The sequence below is a fragment of the Podarcis melisellensis genome (genome assembly GCF_964234715.1).
Source record: "Podarcis melisellensis genome assembly, chromosome: 10".
Lineage (NCBI taxonomy): Eukaryota > Metazoa > Chordata > Lepidosauria > Squamata > Lacertidae > Podarcis > Podarcis melisellensis.
The window spans coordinates 73,262,405-73,284,297 of NC_138542.1; the positions used below are offsets into that span (position 1 = coordinate 73,262,405).

The window sequence follows — 21,893 nt, forward strand, 5'->3', positions numbered from 1 at the left end:
AGTCAGAGTGGAAGCCTTGATTTATGTCAACAAACTCACACAAAAGACAAACCATATAAATGTCAGGAAAGTAGGTAGAGGTTCAGTCCTAGTGGAATTCTACATCTACAGACTCGTGGACAGGAAGAACTTTAACAGTTGACACCCTACAAACCCATCAACCCTCAAAGAGGAGAAGCTGTTTAAAGGGAAAGATTGCAGAAAGGGCTTTAGTTATAATGGAGTGTTTAAGGAACATCTAAGAGCCAGTGTGGTGTAGTGGTTAAGAGTGGTAGACTTGTAATCTGGGGAACCGTGTTTGCGTCTCCGCTCCTCCACATGCAGCTGCTGGGTTACCTTGGGCCAGTCACACTTCTTTGAATTGTCTCAGCACCACTCACCTCACAGAGGAAGGGAAAGGAGAATGTTAGCCACTTTGAGACTCCTTCTGGTAGTGATAAAGCCGGATATCAAATCCAAACTCCTCCTCTTCTTCTCAGAGTGGAGAACCCATTTAAATGTATGGAGTGAGAAACGTGTTCCTTTCAGAGTTTACTCTTCTTCACAGCAACGAACTCAGCTGAAAATCCATCTTCAAAGCGTGTCATGTATTTGTTCTGGTGTTTATATGTAAAACTGTATAGTAATGAACTAATGAAGGTAATGTCCCACAATAATGAGTATTATTTTAGATGTAAGGTACCTTTTGATAGTGAGGGGGAGGGGTGATTCTGTATTTCTGGTGGTCAGTGAGGATTAGGGCTGGGCATATATTGATCTCATCCTATACCAGTTTCTAGACTACATTGTGATAACCTGCGGAAAACAATGGATATGGCAATACACCACGAATCACAGTGTGTGCTTCTGGGATGCACATTTGCCTCAAAGCAGCCGGCAGAAGGTCTTCTGCTCAATCGCTCGCCATCACAGTCGGAGATCTCTTTATCGGAGGAGACCTCGGTATATCAAAGGCAGGGGAAACTGCTCCAGCGAAGCAGACCCCCGGAAAAACCTCAAATCGAGCATTTTGAGTACATGGAATCTGGCAGGTGGCAAAAGTGGGCTCCCCCTTCCCTGGAAAGTTCTGTTTTTTGAGCTCCGAGAATGAGGGGGTTGGAGCTGCGACACATCAGAGAAAAAGCTTCCTGTGATTATACGAAGCTGCGAGACTATGAGGCATTAGCGGTCAATTCTTCCAACATCAAAAAGACTGAATTGTGTGTACCTTTTACCTTTGGATTATATATGGCTAATGTAAGGGTTGTGCTGACAAGCTAGCGGAGATAATGCTCTGGGCACACAGCCATCTCTGTACAAGAGATTTATTGCTAAGCTTCAAAGCAGTTACAAGAGTTCAAAAACACACTTCATGTCTCAGAGTCAGATGAATTGTCTGACTTTTTTTATGCCTCCCCCAACAAGCCCATTTCCTGAGTCCACGCCTCTTGCTTCCTCTGCTCTGTGAGTGGCTGGTTCCCAGTACTGGCTCCCCCCTCCCAGCTTCCTCCTCTGACGTGGAAGAGAAACTGCTAATTACCGGCATGGGCTCTCTGTACTTGCCTCTCTGCTTCCCCCTCAGCTCTTTTGCAGCCTCCAATTCCCTGACATCCACCCCCTCCTCAAAGGCCCCCTCCCCCTCGGGAGAATCGACCACCCCCAATTTACCCTTCTCCGGAGTGGTGGGGGTGAAGCCTGGAAAACTACCCTCCTCCTCATCCGTATCTTCAAAAACCGTCCTCCAGTCCTCCCTCAAACCCACAGTTCCTCGTGTTCCCCAATAGAAGCTTTCCTCTTCTTCTTCCTCTTCGTCAGATGGTGGGAATCCCTCGAAATCCTCTTCATCGTCCGTCGGCCCGAACATCTGTTGGAAAAATGTACCCCAGGGTTTGGGTTTGTCAGGGAAGAAATTGTGGAAGTCCTCCACTAGACCCTCGTCAGTGATACAACTCTCCAGGACCCAGGTATTCTCTGAACTAGGGGCCCCTTCCCACACCACCAGATACTCTTGCCTCTCTGCTTCCCCCTCAGCTCTTTCGCAGCCTCCAATTCCCTGACAGTTAACTAAAGACCTGACCTCAAGAGTCACTAAATCAGAGATTTGCCCAAGGACTTGTTCTGATCGTAATGCTGTGTTGACAGAGTTAAAATTGTCTCTACAGGGTACTTTTAGATGGTAGATGAATGATGTTTTACTGAGAAATGAATTGATCGTAAATAAAGCTCAAAGACCCTAAAGGACTATTTTGAGTTGAACCTGAATCCTGGAATTGAAGCAAGGGGTGCAAGTAAAGTGGGAATGCCAGGTATTTTGATTCAACAGAATTCTATCAGAATGAGCAAAAGGAAAATGTTCTGTCTCAAAGGAGAAAGAGAAAAAGCTAAGATGTAACCCAAAAAATCAACAGATTCAAAAGGAAATAAAGCATTACAATCTTAGTCTTCACAAATAGTAAACCAAGAAATTGAATGGAAAATTATATTGATGAAACAAAAGACTTTTGCATTGGCAAATAAATGCAGAAAATTATTGGCTTGGGGACAGAAGGACAGTACAATAATTAATATTATGGAGGATGGTAAGAATATTGAGAACCCAACAGAGATTAGAAAATGTTTTCAAAAGTACTATAAGCAGCTTTACAAAAAGGAAAAATGGATAAAATGGAACAGTTTTTGGACACAAATGGATTGCAGAAAATTCCAGCGGACAAAACAAGCCTACTAAATGAACTGGTTACAAGACAAGAAGTTGAAGGAGCAATTGCCCAAATGAAAATAGGCAAAGCACTGGGACCTGATGCTTTAACTTCCAAGTATTATAAAATATTTAAGGATTGGCTGATACAACCATTGATGGATGTTTGTAACAAAATATTAAAGGGGGACAAAGCACCGGAGTCCTGGAAAGAGGCCTTCATCACTCTGATACCCAAAGCAGATACAGATAGAGCTCAAGTAAGGAATCAGCGACCAATTTCCTTGTTGAATGTGGATTATAAAATATTTGCAAATATTTTGGCTACAAGATTGAAGAAGGTTTTGAATAAGCACATACATAAAGATCAGTCAGGTTTTTTATCTGAGAGGCATATGAAAGATAATATTAGGAATGTACTGGATAATATTAGGAATGTACTGGAAAGATTAGAGGCAAAAAAGAATCCTAAAGCAATGCTTATGTTTATTGATGCAGAGAAAGCCTTTGATAATGTTTCTTGGAGTTTTATGAAACAGAACTTCTGTAATATGGGGATCGGTCAAAAAAATTTAAATGGTATTAATGCAATTTACTTGGAGCAGAAAGCAAAAATTATAATTAACAATGTGGTCTCAGAAGAAATTAGGATTGAGAAGGGAACCAGGCAAGGGTCCCACTCCCCCCCCCCCCCGCTTTCTATTTCTGTCCTAGATGTGCTGCTGAATATGATAAGGAATGATGAGGAAGTTAAAGGCATAGAAGTGGGAACTAAACAATATAAGTTAAAAGCCTTTGCTGATGATTTGGTATTGACTTTACAGGATCCTGAGATCAGTGCAATCAAAGCACTGAAGATAATTCAACAGTTCGGACAAGTTGCAGATTTCAAATTGAATAAGAATGAAACCAAAGTTTTTTTTGGGGGGGGGAAATAATGGTACATGAAAAACTTAATTTAGAGGAACCCACAGGGCTGAAGTTTGTGAAAAAGGTGAAATATCTGGGTGTAAATATGACTGCAAAAAATGCATTTGTACAAAGACAACTATGAAAAGTTATAGAAAAATATCAAAAGAGATTTGGATATTTGTACAAGGTTGAAACTATCTTTGTTGGGCTGAATTTCTGCGATAAAGATGAATGTATTGCCTAAGGTGTTATTTTTGTTCCAAGTACTCCCTATCATTGATAAGTTGAATTGTTTTTAGGAATGGCAAAAGATATTATCTAAATTTATCTGGCAGGGGGGAAACCCCAGAATTAAGTTTAAATTATTAACAGATGTAAAAGAGAGAGGGGGTTTCTCCCTGCCAGATTTAAGGATTTACTTTGAAGCTGCAGCCTTTTGCTGGCTGAAACAATGGTTTTTATTGGAAGATACGGATGTTTTGGATTTGGAAGGTTTTGATAATGTATTTGGTTCGCATGCATATTTATGGTATGACAAGATAAAAGCTCACAAAGGATTTAAAAATCATATAATTAGAAAATCTTTGGATGATGTTTGGATAAGATACAGGGATTTGTTAGAAAGGAAAACACCCAGATGGATATCACCATTGGAAGCTAAGACCCATAAAAGGTTGAAGATGAAAGATACATGGTTGAAGTATAATGATAGTTTGATGGAAGTAGGGGACCAATTTAGATTAAAATCTTATGGTCCGTTGAAAGATAAATTAGATGATTGGTTCCAGTACATCCAGATAAATGAAATGTTTAAAATGGATAAGAAAATTGGTTTTCAAACAGAGAAATCCAAACTAGAAATGGAATTATTAGATACAAAACCAAAATACCTATCTAAGATGTATAATTTATTGCTGGAATGGCATACGAGAGATGAACAAGTGAAATCTGTAATGACAGAATGGGCCAGGGATGTGGGGCACAATATCATGATGGTGGATTGGGAGAAATTGTGGGAAAAGGAATGGGAAGAAACAAGATTTACCAACTATCGAAGAATGGCAGATGAAGATGATGGACTATATGGAATTTGCCAAACTGACCGGGAGACTCCGAGACGAGAGAGAAGAGATGGTGGAAGAAGATTGGAAGAAGCTTAAGGAATATTTTAAAAAAATATGTTAATATTTAAATCTCAGAATAGTTCTGGAAGTGGATATAGGCTGTAGGGTTAGAAGTAGAAGATAGTGTATTTTAAAATAATATTATTTGTAAGTGATAAAATGTGAAGTTAATTTAAGTGTGATTTTAAAAAAGATGGTTAGAAACTATGATATATGTAAACTGCTAAAGGTGAAATGAAAATGAAAATCAGATAGGTGGGACTTGGGGAAGCCCACCTAACAATGTTTAGAAAAATAAGGATAAGAGAATAATCTGTTTGCATTGTTTGTTTTTCTGTTTGTGTTCTTTATTTGTGTTATAAAATGAATATTTTTTTAAAAAAAAAAGAAGAAAGCTTTGCTTTGTGAAGTCCCTGCAGATGCCGAGTTGCTGACTTCCCTCCCAGACGACAGGAAGCGAAAGACACACATCCATTGTCCTGTGTCCTTCCAGCCTCTTTCCTCCCTTGCTCCCTTCTGCCGGTTTGTGTGCCTGACTTAGATATCCTGTGTGCTGTATTTTTTTACTTCTGAAACTGGATTTGCTCTCAGGAGCAAAGTTTTGTGCCTCTCTGGGGACCCAGTGAGAACTGTATGCTTTGAAAACTCAGTAAACTATTACTGAAGAAGTCCTGCTGCCTCTGTGTGTGTTTTTGACCTCAGTGTGGGACTTGCTCTACATGTGGCCCCTACCCTGCTGCTACTTGGCTCATGCCCTGGAGTTGCTCTAGTCAAGCATGCAAGACGGTTTTTGCACCAAACTCTGTCACCCCCCCCCCACACACACCGCATGATCTCCAAGCACTGCTTCTTCACCCGAAATTCATCCCTTTCTCCTAAACATTCTGGGAAAAACTTGAAATGCTGTAATTTAATGGGAGATTTTCCCTCAAGCCTAATTGCAAGAGGGGAACGGAGGGGCTGCAGGGACGTGGGAAGTCTCCTGGGGGGGGCAATCTTCACTCTTGAACCCCATGGGGCAACCCCAGAGCTCCTGCCTATTCTGGGGTTTGGGGAAGATAGTACTTTTCCATAGTCCCAGAAGTTTTTATTCGGTCATGCTGCTAGGGAGTTTTCCTACCAGAGGCCCACAGTGCATATTACTATCATACTGATTTTACTTTTGTTGTTGCTGCTGTTGTCATGGACTGGAGGGGTGCAGGGGGGGAGGCACCAGCTGGGGTACCCACAAGGAAAGAAGGCTCAGATCCTGGGGGCTGGTGGAGGGATGGCGATGAGCAGAAAGAGGGAGACAAGGGAGCAGAACGGGAGGGGAGGTGTTGCAAGCTGAGGAGGAAACAGTGTTTGGTGAGCAGGAAGAGGCTGGGGCAGAGAGCTGTTCAGGCTCAGAGGGAGGAGAAGGGGAGGCAGGAGACCATCAGAGGAGGCCATCAGCTGAAGCATCCAGGGAGACTCCCCCTCCTGCTGCGACCAGCTCCCCTCTCCCCTGGTCTCCTAGAGCACACAGGGAAATCCATTTCAGACCCCATGAGCCTGTATATGACATTAAGAGGTATTTTTTTGTCCCAACATACATCACTTTAATCTCATTGACAATGAACTGTATTTTATGCCCATTCACCCCATTTGGAGAAGTCCTTTTCGAGCTCCTTGCAATCTCTCTTTCTTTGAACAACCCTGGACAATTTACTCCCATCAGCAAACTTTGCCCCCTCCCTGCTCCCTACTAAGTCTAGATCATTTTTGAACAAGTTGAAAAGCCGCAGGTCCCAATACTGATCTTGAGGGGACTCTGCTTTCTGCTCATCTCCATTCAGATAACTGTCCGTTTACTCTCCTGGTGCTTCAGAAAGAGGGCTGCCTCAGACAGAGGGGGCACATTTCTTCTAGGGGCCCCAGCAGGGCTTCACTCGGCCAGGACAGCTGCATTTTGTTTCGCTGCAGGTGAGCCTGCCCCATGCAACTTGGGGTCTTAAACGAAATGTGACGGGGGGCAGAGGGGTTGCAGCTTCCCCACACTTGTGAAGGAGCCATGGAGGGGGGAGGCAGGCGTAATTGGGGGGGGAGTGGCATGGAGGAATTAGCGAGAAGGAGCTTCTGGAGCCTGTGCTGCCCCCTCCCCGCCTGCCCCCTGAAACTTTCCTGAGCCTCTCCCCTTTTCATTTCAATGACTGGGGGTCCCGCACAGCCCTCAGGGCACCTCAGTATCTTGGGGGGGAGCTATTTTGTTTGCTGAGGGCAGGGACACAATCCTGTCTCATTGTGGGGTGTCAGGCTTTTAGGTAAGAGGCTCAGGTGGAAAAGCACTGAGAAGGAAAAAATCCTGGGGTGCTGATTTCCTCCGCTGCCCAGCTCCCCAGGGGGCCACCCCCCGCGGTCCCTCCGGGGTCAGCAAAGAAGGAGAATCCAGGCAAGTTAAAGGAGCAAAACAGCAGTCAGGAGACCTGATCTTTATTTGTAGCAACAAGGTTCATCCCCACAAAGAGTAAGAACCCCGAGAAGATGGTTGCATGAACTTTTAAGACTTTTACCCCCTTTCCCATAATAAATTTTCTAATAACTTCATCAATACATGACATGGGGCTTTTTCGGGGGTTGTTGCTGTTGGTGTTTTGTATTTATATTTTAGATCTTCTTGTGATTCATGTGGAAATTGTTCAATTTTTCAATCCCAGCATTCCACACTAACCCTATCGCCGTCTAGCATTACCTAAAATTTACTCTTCTACTGTAATTACCATTAATATATTAATGTAATTGATACATGGGTATAAAACTTTAAATACAAACACCAAGTCATTGCACTGAAACTTTCAATAAATGCGCATGCGTGCACTTTCCAAGAGTCTCATTCGAGAGCCAGTGGGGTGCAGTGCTTAAGAGTTTTGGACTAGGACCTGGGAGACCTGGGTTCAAATCTCTACTCAGTCATGAAGCTCACTGGGTGATGGCTTCACAGCCCAACCTACCTCCCAGGGTTGTTGTCAGGATTAAACAATGGGGGGGAGAACGATTTAAGACCACACTTAGCTTCTTGAAGAAACAGGTGGTATATAAAGGCATCCAATAAATTTCACTAAGCAGAAAGGTAAGATTCTGCTCTTAGGCAAGAAGAATCAGCTGCGCAAATATAAGATGGGGGATACCGGGCTTGCCAGTAGTACATGTGGAAAAGGGGTCTTAGACTAACATGAGTCAACAGTATGATGCAGCAGCAAAAAAGGCTGTTATTCTAGGCTGCGTCCAAAGAACTCAAGTGTCCAGATCAAGAGAAGTAACAGCCCCACTTTCTTCTGCCTTGTTCAGACCACACCTGGAGTCCTGTGTCCAGTTCTGGGTGCCCCAGTTTAAGAAGGATTTTGACAAGCTGGAAGGTGTGCAGAGGGGGGTGAGCAAGACAATTAAGCGTTGGGAAACCAAGCCTTCTGAGGAGCAGGAAGGACTATGTGGAAGATTGAACAAGCTTGTTTTCACCAGCTCTGGAGGCTGCGACCCAAACCAATGGCTTCAAATTAGAGATGCCCTTGGAAGGTTGTGGACTCTCCTTCCTTGGAGGTTTGTAAGGAGAAGTTTGAAGGCAATGTGTCATGGAAGCTTTAGTTGAGAGTCCTGCAGTGGACTAGACGACCCAGGGGTCTCCTGCAGGTCTAAAATTCTATGATTCTCCCCTGTATGAATTCTTTGATGGACCATGAGCTTGGTCCTCTTACCGAAGCTCTTTTCACATTCCAAGCACTGATATGGTTTCTTACCACTGTGAATTCTTTGATGGTAAGGGAGACTTTGCTTCTCCCACATTCCAAACACTGATAGGGTTTCTCCCCTGTGTGAATTCTTTGGTGGGAAGTGAGATTGGCTTTCTGGTAGAAACCCTTTCCACATTCCAAGCACTGATATGGTTTCTCACCACTGTGAATTCTATGATGGGAAGCGAGACCGGAGCTCACAGTGAAGCTCTTTCCACATTGGGAGCACTGTTATGGTTTCTCACCACTGTGAATTCTTGGGTGTGCCACGAGACTGGCATGGTGACTAAAGGTCTTTCCACATTCCAAGCACTGATATGGTTTTCCCCCTGTGTGAATTCTTTGGTGGGAAGTGAGATCGGCTCTCTGGAGGAAACTCTTTCCACAATCCAAGCATTGATAGGATTTCTCCCTGGTATGAATGCTTTGATGGGTAGCGAGATGGGCGCTTTTACAGAAGCTCTTTCCACGTTCCAAGCACTGTGAATTCTTTGGTGGGAAGTGAGATTGGCTCTATGGCAGTAACTCTTTCCACATTCTGAGCACTGATAGGGTTTCTCACCACTGTGACTTCTTTGATGGGAAGTGAGATTTTGCTTCCGACTGAAGCTCTTCCCACATTCCAAGCACTGATAGGGTTTCTCACCACTGTGAATTCTTTGATGGGAAATGAGACTTGCCTTCTGACTGAAGCTGTTTCCACAATTCACGCATTGATAGGGTTTCTCCCCAGTATGAATTCTTTGGTGGGAAGCGAGACCGGAGCTCACAGTGAAACTCTTCCCACATTCTGAGCACTGATAGGGTTTCTCACCACTGTGAATTCTTTGATGGGCTGTGAGATTCGCCCTGTGATTAAAGCTCCGCCCACATTCCGAGCACTGATAGGGTTTCTCACCTGTATGAATTATTTGATGGGCTGTGAGATGGGTGCTCTGACTGAAGCTCTTTCCACACTCTTGGCATTGAAATGGCTTCTCCCCCCTGTGAATTCTCTGGTGTTTACGGAAGGTTGTGCTTGTATTAAAGCTTTCTCTACAATCCAATTCCTGATAGGGTTTCTCCCTGCTGTGAGTTATTTGATGTGAAATGAGATGTGCACTCGTACTGAAGCTCTTTCCACATTCCAAGTATTTCAGTGGGTCCTCCCCTGTGGGAATTATTTCCTGTGAAGTGAGGCTTTCATTCCAACAGAGAGTTTTTCCCCATTCAGAGAACTGAGAGGGTTTCTTCTCAATAGCATTTCTTCGGTGGGTAGTCAAATGGGAACTGTGACTGAAGCTCTCTCCACACTCCAAGAGTGGCAATGGCTTCTCCACTGTGTGGATTCTGTCATGGGCATCCTCGCTCTCAATTTTGAAATCATCACCACCTGCAATGAAGAAATGGATTAGAGCTGCAGGAAGAAATGGAGTGCCAGTGTATTGAATATTGATCACTAACCTTTTGATAGAGGAAGAATTCCATGCATCAACACTGCTGACCACACACTAGAGGTGGTCACTGTTAGAAACAGAGATAGGACAGCTAGAACATAAAGAGGACCTTAAACCTAGGTTTTGGGCTCAAAAATGGAATGTCCATATGCACTCTCTTATGAGAAAAAAACAAAGCTGAAAAGGAATGAGCAGCAGCTAAAATAATATGTTCATTTTTCACATGGTCTAGTCCTTCCCCTGCCCACCCCCCTGATTTTTAAAGGAGGTCTCTCCTTCAGTCTTCAAAGAGTAGCTGGAAGTGGGGAGGTAGAAAAAGGTCCTCCTTTCCTTCCACTCTGCAGTTTTAATCCAAAATCTTAGGTTCTGCGAGCAGAGCTCAGAAACTGCTTGTGTCTATGACATTCCCTGTTGCAAAATGCGCCTAGAACCATGCGAGTTTCAGACACTGGAGGTGGTGGATGATTTTGTCTACCTAAGAAACCAACAACCTCTTCGTTGATGCTGACAGGATAAGGGTACTGGCGAGGCAGTTACGGCAATGGCTCACCTCTCCAAAAGAGTACAGTGGTACCTCTGGTTAAGAACTTAATTCGTTCTGAGGGTCTGTTATTAACCTGAAACTCTTCTTAACCTGAGGTATCACTTTAGCTAATGAGGCCTCCCGTTGATGCCGTGCCGCTGCTGCATGATTTCTGTTCTCACCTTGAAGCAAAGTTCTTAACCCGAGGTACTATTTCTGGGTTAGCAGAGTCTGTAACCTGAAGCGTCTGTAACCTGAAGTGTCTGTAACCCAAGGGACCACTGTATGGGTGAACAGGATGCTAACCAATACCAAGATGAAGGTCTATCAGGACTATGTGTTGAGCAAGCTGCTTTGTGAAGTGAATTGTGGGCAGTTACAACCATCAGAAACAACCCCTCAATGCCTTCTACAAGCTCTGTGTCAGGAAGATTTTGGGCAATACAAGGCTGGACAGTGTCAAACAAAGATGTGCTTTCCTAACCTCAAATTCCTAGCATGTTCCCATTCCATTCTCAGCAAGGTCTATGATGGCTTCATCATGTCCACGGTCAAAACATGCTGATAGCCCTTCATTTAAGGACAATTTTGGGGGTATTAGAATCCTAGATGCTGCAAGTGGCCCTGTTGACCTCCATCGAAACCAGGGAGCCTTATCACAGAGAGATGTGCATGGAATTTCCAAAGAGAGATTAGGATCCAAAAGGGAGCCTTACTGAGAGAGGCCATGATCCCATGATTCTCCTCCATGACTTCCTTATGCAGAGCTCTCTGGTCTGGATCCAGCAACGTCCATTCCTCATCTGTGAAATGCACAGCGACATCTTCAAAGCACACTGGACCCTAAGAGAGAAATGAAGAGGTCCTCTTTAGAGAGCATAAAGATTATCTGCTACACACTGCTGTTTCTTTCTGCTCATTAAATGGTGTTTTGTTTCAATGGGATCGTCCTGCTGCAGATTTTAATTGTGGGTGCTCCTTTGAATGTCTTTATGGAACTCTTTACTTGTGTGATTTAGTGATGGACATTAATCTTTGTGTAAATGGAAGGAACTCTTCATTGTGTTCTGAAAATCCTTCTGTGTCAGATGGAAGGATCCCCTCTCTGCTTCCAATGTCCTGTTCTTCGGGGGGGGGGGGGTGGAGAGACCTTTCTGATGCCCTAAAGACAACTTCCAGAAGTGCACTGGGGGGAAAGGGGGGGAGAAGGTGGGGAAAGCCCCATTGTGCAACTGATGTAACAGGATAGGTGAATCCTGGGAACTGTTTTTTAGGCTTGATGAACTGCTTAGAAGTCTATTTTAGCATTCAATGATAACTCTAGAAATAAAACGTCAATGACTTATGAATGATCTTATTGACCTTCAGAAGGTGAGTTAAGGCAAGGTGGCTGTTCCTTATTCTCAGCACATTAAGCTTCTCAAATGGCATTCCCAGCTTCTTGGCTTCTGTCCAAGCTATGCTTGACAAAGATGCCTTCAGAGCAGCTTGGACAGAAGCCAAGAGGAGGAGAGAGATTCTTTGGGGGCCAGAGGCACCCTGGCTGCCCCCCCCCTCAGCCCCCTTCCCCACAGGGCTCCCTCCCTCTACCTGAGCTGCTTCCACAGCCGTTGCTTCTCCTTCCCCACCAGGAATAGATGGAAGAGGAGGTCTTGCTGGCATCATCTGGTCACCTGCAAGAGACAGAGGTAAGTGGGAAGCCAGGAGTGCAGCTGCTCTCCAAAAAGTCTCACCTTCTGAGTGCATCTGGACATTTGGACCCATTTCATAATTTAGTTGGGTTAAAAAATACATCTCCCTCCTTGGTGCTCTTGGCCCCAAGTGTCTCCCCCCCCCCCCCAAAAAAAAAGATGACAAGAACCCATGGATTCGTTTTGATATCCACAGAAAGGGACCAAACGGAGAACGGACTCCTTCGTTACCCAGCAGCCCCTCTCTGGTGTCCAGCGGAGTCCTTTTGGTCTCAGAGGAATCTGGGCCCATTTCTGCAAACAGATCCTGTCTCTGAAATAGCAACAAAGATTCAAAACAGAGAATATGAAGAAGAGTTAGAAAAGGAATGACAGAGGCAGAAACTGAAGGGCAATCTGATAGCATTCAATGGCTGCTTTCTAAAAAAAAGGATGGAGAATTTTCAGATACCCTCACTCACGTTCGGAGCCCCTTGGGAGTATCCAGAGGAAAGTCTCTCTCACCTGCTGCTCTGCCTGCTTCCTCTCCTCCGCCTGACTCAGGAGGAAACCTTCGGCCAGGGCCACTGCCTGGGAACTGGTCTCTGCTCTGCATTCCCTCACCCAACGCTCCATCTCCGGTGGAAGGACAGCCAGGAATTGCTCCAAGATCACCAGGTCCAGCATCTCAGCTTTCGTGTGCCTTTCTGGCTTCAGCCATTGATGGTAAAAGTTGTAGAGTCGGCTGCAAACCTCTCGGGGTCCTTTGGCCTCCTGGAAGCAGAACTGCCTGAACTGCTGGCTCTGCACCTCTGAGCAAAGAGTGTCCTCCTCACCCAGGATCTTCTGCACAGTTTCCCCCCAGAATCCTCCACTGCTCCCAGTTCTGATGGCATGGCCTCTTCCTGCTTCAGGGCCAGCTGAGTCTTGCTCATCCATCTGTGCTCTCAGGAAGCCTCCAAGAGAGATGAAGGAAACCCTTGATCTTCTGCCAAGTTCTGTCTGTCTGAATTAGAGATCCTTGCAAATTCTACAAAGCAAATACATTGTTCTGTTACAAAACTGACCTATTGCCTGGAAGAGAAAAATGTTCCGTGAGGAAGTATGTATGAGTCTTGGAAGAGCCAGCTCTGGACTGCACCACAACCCAGACTCTTGAGGTTTCTTTAGAAAAGAGAAGCAAAACGTATTTTTCGCTCCATAAGATGCACCTGACTACAAGGCACACCTAGTTTTTAGAGGGGGAATACAAGAAAATTTTTTTTTTAAGGGAGCTCTTGTAGGGATCAGATGGGATTACCATGTGGAATTATAAAATATACATCAAGCCATTGTGTCCACGATGAACACATTGTGTTGACTGGGATTGATATATTGATGATAATTTCTGATTAAATCCCATAAAATTCTACATTCATGCCCTTTTTCCTCTACTGCCCATTTCTCTCTCTTCACAATCACGTACACACTTAGAGAGGCAGGCGTCCTGGGTCCTCAAAGACAATGGGCAGTTTCGTCGATGTAGCTTTTCTGACATGTTAATCTTAGGATGTTAATCTTAGGGCCAGGAAACAGGTTTCACATTAAGGTGATAATGGTCACTGTCCTCCTGGCCATTCTTCTTATCCTGTGTACTGATTGTTTATGACCTCTGGGGTTGCTGAATGTGCTCCTTTGTAGTTTTCATTCATTTACTCCAAAGTATGCATGCTTAACTAGTGTTTATAGTTTAACTTTGTCCCCACTTGGGGTTTGTTTAAATGCTCAGAGGAAATCTGATTGACTCTTATGAGACTGTGTAAAGGATTATTTTGCTAATAAAATGGCCTGGTGAGGGGTGTGGGGTACGCACTTCCTCCGAGAGCCTTGCCGGTCAAAGCCTCGTGTCTTATTTTAATCAGGGTCCAGTCCTTTCCTTTGACCTCAGAAAGCAACAGCGCTGAGCAGAGCCTGGATGCATCCCAGGCTCTGCTCAGCGCTCCCTTTCACGAGCCGCATGGAGCGTGTGTGTGGCGCTTACAGGCTTTTCCCCAGGAGGGAGAAACCCCCAAGAGCCGCACACATTCTCCACGCGGCTAGTGAAAGGGAGTGTGGGAGAGTGGGGGCTTTTCCGGGAGGTGGGGGAAGGGACTGAGGGGCTGCCCACTGTCCCTTCCCTCACCTCCCACAAAAGCCAGCAAGAGCTGCACGCTCTTTAAAAGGTGCACGGCTCCTGCAGGCTTTTCTACGAGGAGGGAGAAAGAACTGACTGGCCGTGTCACTCCCTCCTGGGGGAAGAGCCCGCAAGAGCCGCGCAGAGCGTGTGTGCGACTCTTGGGGGCATTTCCTGCCTGCATTCGCTCCATAAGACTCACACACATTTTCCCCTTTTTAGGAGGGAAAAAGTGCATCTTATGGAGAGAAAAATACAGTAAGTCTCCAGCCCAATTAGAGGGAAAGTTACAATGCAAAATGTGCAGGGAATTGCTGATCTTTCTGAGAGATGAATCAGCCTGGTCGCTCCTGCCTTTCAGAGTTTTCAATCAAGGAATGAAGCCAGAACTGTGATTGACAAGTGAGTCATTTGCATTGAGTGTTACCTGAGCATTGGGTTATAGTGGAGGTCCTAACTCAGGGTTCCTCAAGAGATGCTGTCCTACCCAACCCCACTTCAGGGCCCATTTATTCCCTTATCTGGCTAACTCCTGAGGGCCAAATGACATGTGGGTGGGGTCAAAGGACAACAACACTCAAAAGCAAATAAAGTGGGAGTCGCCTTTCTATGCACGTAATGTGTTTTCAACTGTTTTTATTGCTGTTTTTTTACATTTTGTAATCTGCTCTTGGAGAGTTGGATGATGGGCAGGGAACTAACAATAATGATGAGGATGTTACATTGCTTAACACTTCCCAACCGTCATGAATACTTGGGGACACCTGGGTCCATCATGGTCGCTTGAGGCTCAGGTGCCCGTGTCCTGCTCAGGCTAGTTTGCCACCCACAGTCCTAGTCCCAGTCCCAGACTTGGCCCTGGTCCTCCCTGCTCTGCACCAGATGGGATGGTTGCAACGCTCTCTGTGTGGAACTGCCCTTGAAGGCGACTCAGGAACTGGTCCAAAATGCAGCAGCCAGATGATTGGCTGGGCTGCCTCTCTTTATGAATGGCATTTCTCTCCCACCTCCTTGTCCAAGGAGATCAAGGGGCCATCCAAGGGTCTGCCCCTCCCCACTGAGTCCTCCCACAACAAACACATTGGATTCCTGTTTTAAAACAGTTGCACTGGTTGTTTCCATTCCAGCAGGACCTCTCCTGCTCTGAATGCCTTGGCTTGTGAGACCTCCAGTGGTGCTTTCATAGAACTATAGAAGTGGATGGCACCCCAAGGATCATCTAGTCCAACCCCCAGCAATCTCAGAGGCCACACTTGCATCTGGAGGAACTAAGTGTTAGAATATTTCTGTTCCACCTTAAGGGACAGGCATGACTTTTGTGTGTCACATGCCTGTTTACACTCCAGCAGAGCTTGCTGGGAACTTCTCTTTGTGTACAGTGGTACCTCTGGTTACAGACGTTTCAGGTTACAGACACCGCTAACCCAGAAATATTACCTCGGGTTAAGAACTTTGCTTCAGGATGAGAACAGAAATCGTGCTCCGGCGGCATGGCAGCAGCAGGAGGCCTCATTAGCTAAAGTGGTGCCTCAGGTCAAGAACAGTTTCAATTTAAGTGCAGACCTCCAGAACGAATTAAGTACTTAACCCGAGGTACCACTGTATAGATTTTGCTTATGCTGTCTTGCTTTGGACATGAAGGAGAGCAGACATGATTCATTTCTCCTGATGTATGCTGAATAAACTGCTTGCAAATCTGCTCACATATGCCTCTCCAGCCACTTCTGCTGTGTGTTTACTCTGCTGAGTGTGCGTGCCCAGCTTCTGAAGGCTGCTGAAGCTCGGTTGCAGTTTCATGCTGATCCAAGGACTGGAGATCGCCCAGCACAGCTGGGGGCCTGCCATTTGCCCCCAATTCCTTGGCTGCATCCCAACACTAAGCACTGGAGGAGAAAATGAGCCCTGCAGGATCAGGCCAGAGGGCTGCCTCCTATGCGGGAGACAGGGCAGAGGATTCCCCCATCTCCCTCTCCTCCTCTTCCTCCTCCACGGATTGGCCTCCTCCTCTTTGAACGCCACCTTGGTTGGTGGCCTCCCTGGCTTTTGTGGGAGGCAGTTCCACAGGTTTTACTCTGCCCTACAAGAGGAAGCGCTTTCTCTTCTCTGCCCTCTTTCCTCCTTCCTTCCTTCACCTTTCACAGGTGAGGTTTTAGGGACCAGGGTATATTTCATGTCCGAATGTTTCCATCCGCGGCCAACCTCTGTTATACAAGGGGACTGATCCATACATCGGAGTGGGGTTTCTCTGCATGCATTTCCCCGCTCCTGGATCCAAGGGGTCAGCAGCGCATCCATGCAAAGGAAGAGCAGAGCTGCCGCCCTCCTGCGACTCTCCGCGCCCTGACTTGCCCCCCTCTCGCCATGCAGCGCTGGAACCCCCCGCTCTCCCCATGGGCCCTATCCTGGGAGAGAGGAGACTCACCGGATCCCAGCAGGCGCCCCCAGGCAGCCTCTGCAGAGCAGAACCAACGGGACCCCCACACGCCCGACTTCTTGCAGGAAAGGGAGGGGTTGGGCTTTCGCTCGTTTCCGTTTAACCCTTGGCAAGCCGAGCGCACCCAACTCACGCCTCTCCTTCTTTCCAGTGCCGGAGCATCGCGCACCAATGACATCCCGAGAAGGCGGAGGAGGAGAGGCTTATGGATTACTTCCGGCAAGGGATACATTCAGTTTTGGACAGCAGCTGAATGGCCCCCTAACAGCTGGCCCCTGAGCACGGGTCCTAATAAATCTTCACTGGCTCCCAGTCCGTTTCCGAGCACCATTCAAAGTGTCGGTGCTGACCTTGAAAGCCCTAAATGGTCTCAGCCCGAGGAAAACATTTCCGCAAAAAGTTCAAAACATGTAGCCGCAGGTGATACAATAGGAGCCTTTCTGCAAATGGCCTTTGCAACACAACTCACAGGATGGTAACAAAGTAGACAGATTTGCCTCTTTACAACGTAGCCCCGTTTCCTCAATGAATCCACCCATTTCTGGATGAAATGTAACTTCTGCCAGTAAAGCTGAGCTGAAATAGTACGGAGAGCAAAACAGCAGCCCTGTCTGACCCGCGTCAGCCCCCAGACTCCCCCAGTCACGTGGCAGGAGATTCTTCCTGAGCCCCCCTCCGTGAGACGCGTATGACATCATGGATGATCCATTGGTGATCCACATGATCCAAGCAGACTGGTCCAAAGAGCAGATCTCTATGCTTGAATGAAACGGGTCTGCGATGATGGATTCTGGAGTCAAGAAATCCGCCCTTTCCGATGATCTCTCAGGCTGGCCGGGAAAAGGCAGGGAGCAGGAATCCTCAGGGATCCCGACGGACAGACAGATTTGTCATGTTGCCAAAACATGAACTCGCGAGTCTGATCTGATTTCCATGTACAACTCACTTTGTGGCGCAGCCGGGGATTTTTTTGGGGTGCTCTCTCTGTGACGGGGGGGGGGCGACTATCTGAGGGTGTACAAATTGCAACGCGCTTTAGTTCTGGGCTGCTTCACTCCTTGTATGGAGGGGGTCTCTGCCTGCAAACAGATCAACAGCTGCCCTGCTTTCTTCCTGGCCGCATTGTGTTACCTCTGACGGAGACACAAGGGAGGAATTGTGTTGGGGGGGTGTTTGTGTGTGTGTGCAAAAGCCCAAGCCCTATTTTTTCCGTAACACAGGAGTCACAGAGTCCAACCCGCTGCTCAATGTGCACAAATACCAAAAACATGGAATGGATCTAAGATCATGGCATGGGGTGGGGGCGGGGGGAGGGAAGGATTTTGCAATGTAAACATTGTAGGGGGGGAACCCCACTTTTCAGCTGCATTGCCTGGATCAGCCCCTCCCGCGCTCTCCAAGTAAGAGGGGAGGGGGAAAACAATTCTTTCCCTCGCTTCCCGTCACAACTTGCTTTCACGCCGCCCCCGAAACCATCACCCCCCCCCCGCCGATATGTCGCACCTTTTCCTTCTGCTCCTCCTCCCCGCAATCCGGCTTCTGTTTCCGGAATGACGGGAGTGGAACTTCTACGCCGGATTGCTGCTCTGCTCCATAGCTCTAGGGGGGCGCGCTTTCGGAAAGGGAAGGAGGGGCGGCAGGACCCCCCCCCCCGTGGATGTTGCAGGAAAGGAGCGAGGACAAAGAGGTAAAGGGGTCGCGGGGGGAGGGGTGAAAAGGATTCAGAGACCCCCCGCCAGCTGCCTTCCGTGGGGCCTGGATCCCTGCGCGCGTGCTGCGAAGGGGGCTTTCCTTGGCCCTTTGGGTGCCTTGGCAGGGGCGGGCATGCACCGCCCACCCAGGGGATCCCAGCGAAGCGCCCTCGCCCCATTTTCACAGCGCAGGCATCCCTGGGGCGCTGTGGGTTCCGCGCGGATAGAGGTGGGCCATGAAAGGGAGTGAGGGACGCCTGGATAGAGACCCCCCGTCCCTCCCCTGCTCGTCTTGGGGGTCCCTTCTGGACGGGGAAATGGGGGTCGCAGGGTGAGGGGTGAGCCGCGCCAAGGGGTGGGGGCCTCTGGGTGCAGGGGAGATTCTGGGAAAGAGGGAGATAATCGATGAAGTGGGGAGGGGGAGCAACCCTGGGGAAGGGAAGTTCAGCATTGGGGGAGGGAGAGATAGAAAACCAGTCTTTGGGGAGACGTCTCCATCATGGTGCAAGCTGGGGATCTTCGGAGGGGCCGCCTTGGCTTCTCCCTCCCACCCAGGAATCGGCCACCTCCTCAAGGCGACCAGAGAGGGATCCCTGGAAAGTGGGGAGTCCAGTCCCCCCACCCCTTCCTTCCTGCAAGCTCCATCCTCTTCCCGCCCCATAAGCCCCTGCCCTGTCCAGACACAGCGCTTCTGCCCAGTCCAACCACTGGTCCCCTGGAGAGGAGAGGAAATCCCGAGAGGAAGAGGCGAGGGGCTTCTCAGAAGCGGCTCTTTGTTTCCGCAATCCCACCCAGGAAGCAGCCAGAAACCTTTTCCTCTCTCTCATTTTCTTTTCCACTGAGGATGAGGATAATGTACACCTGTCATCAGAAACAGGGGTGCAGAGTCCATGGAATGGCTCTCAGGCTTGATATAGAAGTTGCACCTCAAAAGCATTTCTGTTCTTCTTATTCTTTGTAGGCAATGTCAGAGTGACTGACAAGCTGAGATACAATCCTTCAGCATCCTATGACAGCGGCTGAATGAATCTTCCCAGTGAAAGGACTCATTTTCTTGATAGACAGTGCCTGTGGCTGGAGGATCTACACACTGGGTGTGCCTATACAGGCCAAAGACTGCCAGTATTAGCACAGGTGAGGTGTGTGACCCCCCCCCCTCCAAATTTACAGACTGTGTGTGAATGAGAGTTTATGCATGGGATTATAATTTATGGCAACCCTTTGATTTTCTCCACCCATATCATTTCATGAGCTGATATTGCAGTACGAATTCCAAAATAACTACAAAAAACACACACAAGATGATAAGAATGGTTCTACTATTTATATCCTGCCCATCTGGTTGGGTTTCCACAGACACTCTGGGCAGGTTACAGCACATTTAAAAGACAGTAAAACATCAAACATTAAAATCCTCCCGATACAGGGCTGCCTTCAGCTGTCTTCCAAATGTCAGGTAGTTGCCCATTTCCTTGCCCTCTGCCTGCTTCCCTGTAACTTCGCTTCTCGCAGGGAAGGAACCAGCAGAAGACCCTCGGAAGAGGACCTCAGTGTCCAGACTGAGCCATGGGGGTGGAGACGCTCCTTCAGGTCTACAGGGCTGAGGCTGTTGAAGGCTTTAGCTAGCAGATCTTGCTCCTCCATAATGACCTCCAGAGCAAGTCTGACGTATAATTAGCAGAGTAGGAAAAAAATCCTCAGAGGCAGCAAAAATTTTATTCAGCAAATAAATTTAATACTGAATGCAAAGAAGCATAACTGGATCCAAAACATAACTAAGACCTAACTTAAATAAAAACCTAACTTGGCATACCAAAAGAGCACTCAAGTAAATAAAAAGAATTGCCCAGTAGCTCATTAGAGACCAACTAAGATTGTCCTGGGCATAACCTTTGGTGTGCATGCAAACTTCTTCAGATACACTGAAACAGAAGTCACCAGACTCTTATATATGGTGGGAGGGTGGGGTGGGGTTTTTCTCAAAAGGGTAGTAGGAGATGGGTATGGTAAAACTGTTGACGACTGCTAAAGACTGCAATTAGTCCTACAGGAAAAAGCATGGGATAGTATGCAGATGACCAAAAATAGCTTTAGTGTGTGTAATGAGACAAGAATCCAATATCTCTATTCAGACCAGGTCTCTCCATAGTTTTCAGTTTAGTAATAAGTTGTAATTCAGCAACTTCTCTTTCAAGTTTATTTCTGAAATTCCTTTTTTATTAATTTCGACTGCGTCAGACCAATACGGCTACCTGCCTGAATCTAGCACTCAAGTAAGACACACACAAGCAGAGTAGAGAAATAGCAGAATAGGAAGTGGGACCAGGCGCCTTTCAATACTGTAATTTATAAACAATTCAGTGTCAGAGTAACATTGGGATGGGATAACAAGCCTGGCTCACTCCAATATAAACCAGCTTCATCTCGTTCCCAAACACAAGGAAGGTTCATCATAATCTCATAACAACTTATCTCACCACCTGCTCTCAGCAGAAAGGAAACTCCCTTATCAGCTAAAATGTTCCAGCTAGAGAAAACACCACTTTGAATCACACAGAGTAAAACCACCAGAACCTTCTTGAAGCAATAGACCAGGAATGATTGATCTCTCTACATTAGATCAATATTTTCCATGCCTGAAAAATACAACTATGACACTTTAAATACTTTGAATACTTTTGCAGTGCCGTATGATGTAAGTAGTATTTCTGTTTCCCTTGCTCCACATCAGAGAGACTTTGATACACAGGTCTGAGCTGATTTCTCCGCCTGAAACTGCTGTGTTAGCAGCAATGGAAGCCTGGGCAGTGTGTTTGGGGGTCCTGGGCTGCCTAGACAACAAGACCCCCTTCTCAGCAGAGCAGTACGTTAGGCACCAGCTCGGCTGCAGGAGTTGCTGGAAGGAGGTGTGCAGGGCACTATCCAAGCATCTTAGAGACTCCACTCAAGATTTGTGTAAGGTTTTCCTCCATAGCCTTTTCTTCTCCTGAAGATAAGTCATAAGGCAGCAAAAGATTAGGACCAGAGTTTTCCTTCTCCATGGGCTCCCTTCCCTTTCCTCTGCAGGATGTGCAGAATCTGTCTTCTTGACTGTGGGATTCACTGTTGTTCTCCTCCTCTCCATCCACCAGGCCTTTCTTCACCTGCAACAGAATTCCGCAACCCACCAAGGATTTGAGACCCATCAACTATCCTCACCTGGTTTAGCCGGCCGGTGGAAACCGTTGCTTGAACCCCTGTTGCATGCTGACAGCTTCTGGAAGCCACAGGTGAGAGCTGAGTGCAGGGTGGGGACCAATGGTGGATAAATTACCCCAGAAGGTGCATGACATTTCCCCCACCAAAGGTACTACCGCTCCCCTAACACCCCAAGACATCCTATAACTATGATACTTAAGACAAATCAGGAATAAATTCTTGTCTCCAGAGATAACACAACTTCAGGCCATCAATGAATCAATACCATATATTCAAGGCTGAAGTTTCCACTAAGTACAGTTATTTCTTTGCCTTTAATATCCAGCTTTT

The 21,893-nt window shown here is 46.8% G+C and overlaps 3 protein-coding genes across 6 annotated transcripts in view; 2 read left to right on the plus strand and 1 right to left on the minus strand.

Annotated features, from left to right (window-relative positions):
- LOC309378725 (uncharacterized protein) overlaps positions 1–21,893 on the plus strand; it is a 98,191-nt gene that overhangs the window by 73,482 nt on the left and 2,816 nt on the right. The window lies entirely within an intron of this gene.
- LOC309378577 (uncharacterized protein) overlaps positions 1–21,893 on the plus strand; it is a 75,552-nt gene that overhangs the window by 11,656 nt on the left and 42,003 nt on the right. The window contains exon 1 of one of the 2 annotated variants that reach the window (XM_081926890.1): positions 18,345–18,361. The exons of the other annotated variant lie outside the window; for it this stretch is intronic. The gene's annotated coding sequence lies outside the window, so the exon portion shown is untranslated. Of the gene's footprint in view, positions 1–18,344; positions 18,362–21,893 lie in introns of those variants that run through there. 2 annotated transcript variants of the gene reach the window in all.
- LOC309378622 (uncharacterized protein) overlaps positions 7,129–21,893 on the minus strand; it is an 88,817-nt gene continuing 74,052 nt past the window's right edge. The window contains exons 1-6 of one of the 3 annotated variants that reach the window (XM_081927039.1): positions 16,663–16,755; positions 12,614–13,118; positions 12,341–12,422; positions 12,009–12,091; positions 11,135–11,261; positions 7,129–9,831 (exon numbers count right to left, since the gene is read on the minus strand). In XM_081927039.1, coding sequence (XP_081783165.1) covers positions 8,657–9,831; positions 11,135–11,261; positions 12,009–12,091; positions 12,341–12,422; positions 12,614–13,027 — 1,881 coding nt within the window. In that variant the 5' untranslated portion in view covers positions 13,028–13,118; positions 16,663–16,755 and the 3' untranslated portion in view covers positions 7,129–8,656. Of the gene's footprint in view, positions 9,856–11,134; positions 11,262–12,008; positions 12,092–12,340; positions 12,423–12,613; positions 13,119–16,662; positions 16,756–21,893 lie in introns of those variants that run through there. The other 2 variants (XM_081927038.1, XM_081927040.1) reach the window with 2 other exon arrangements.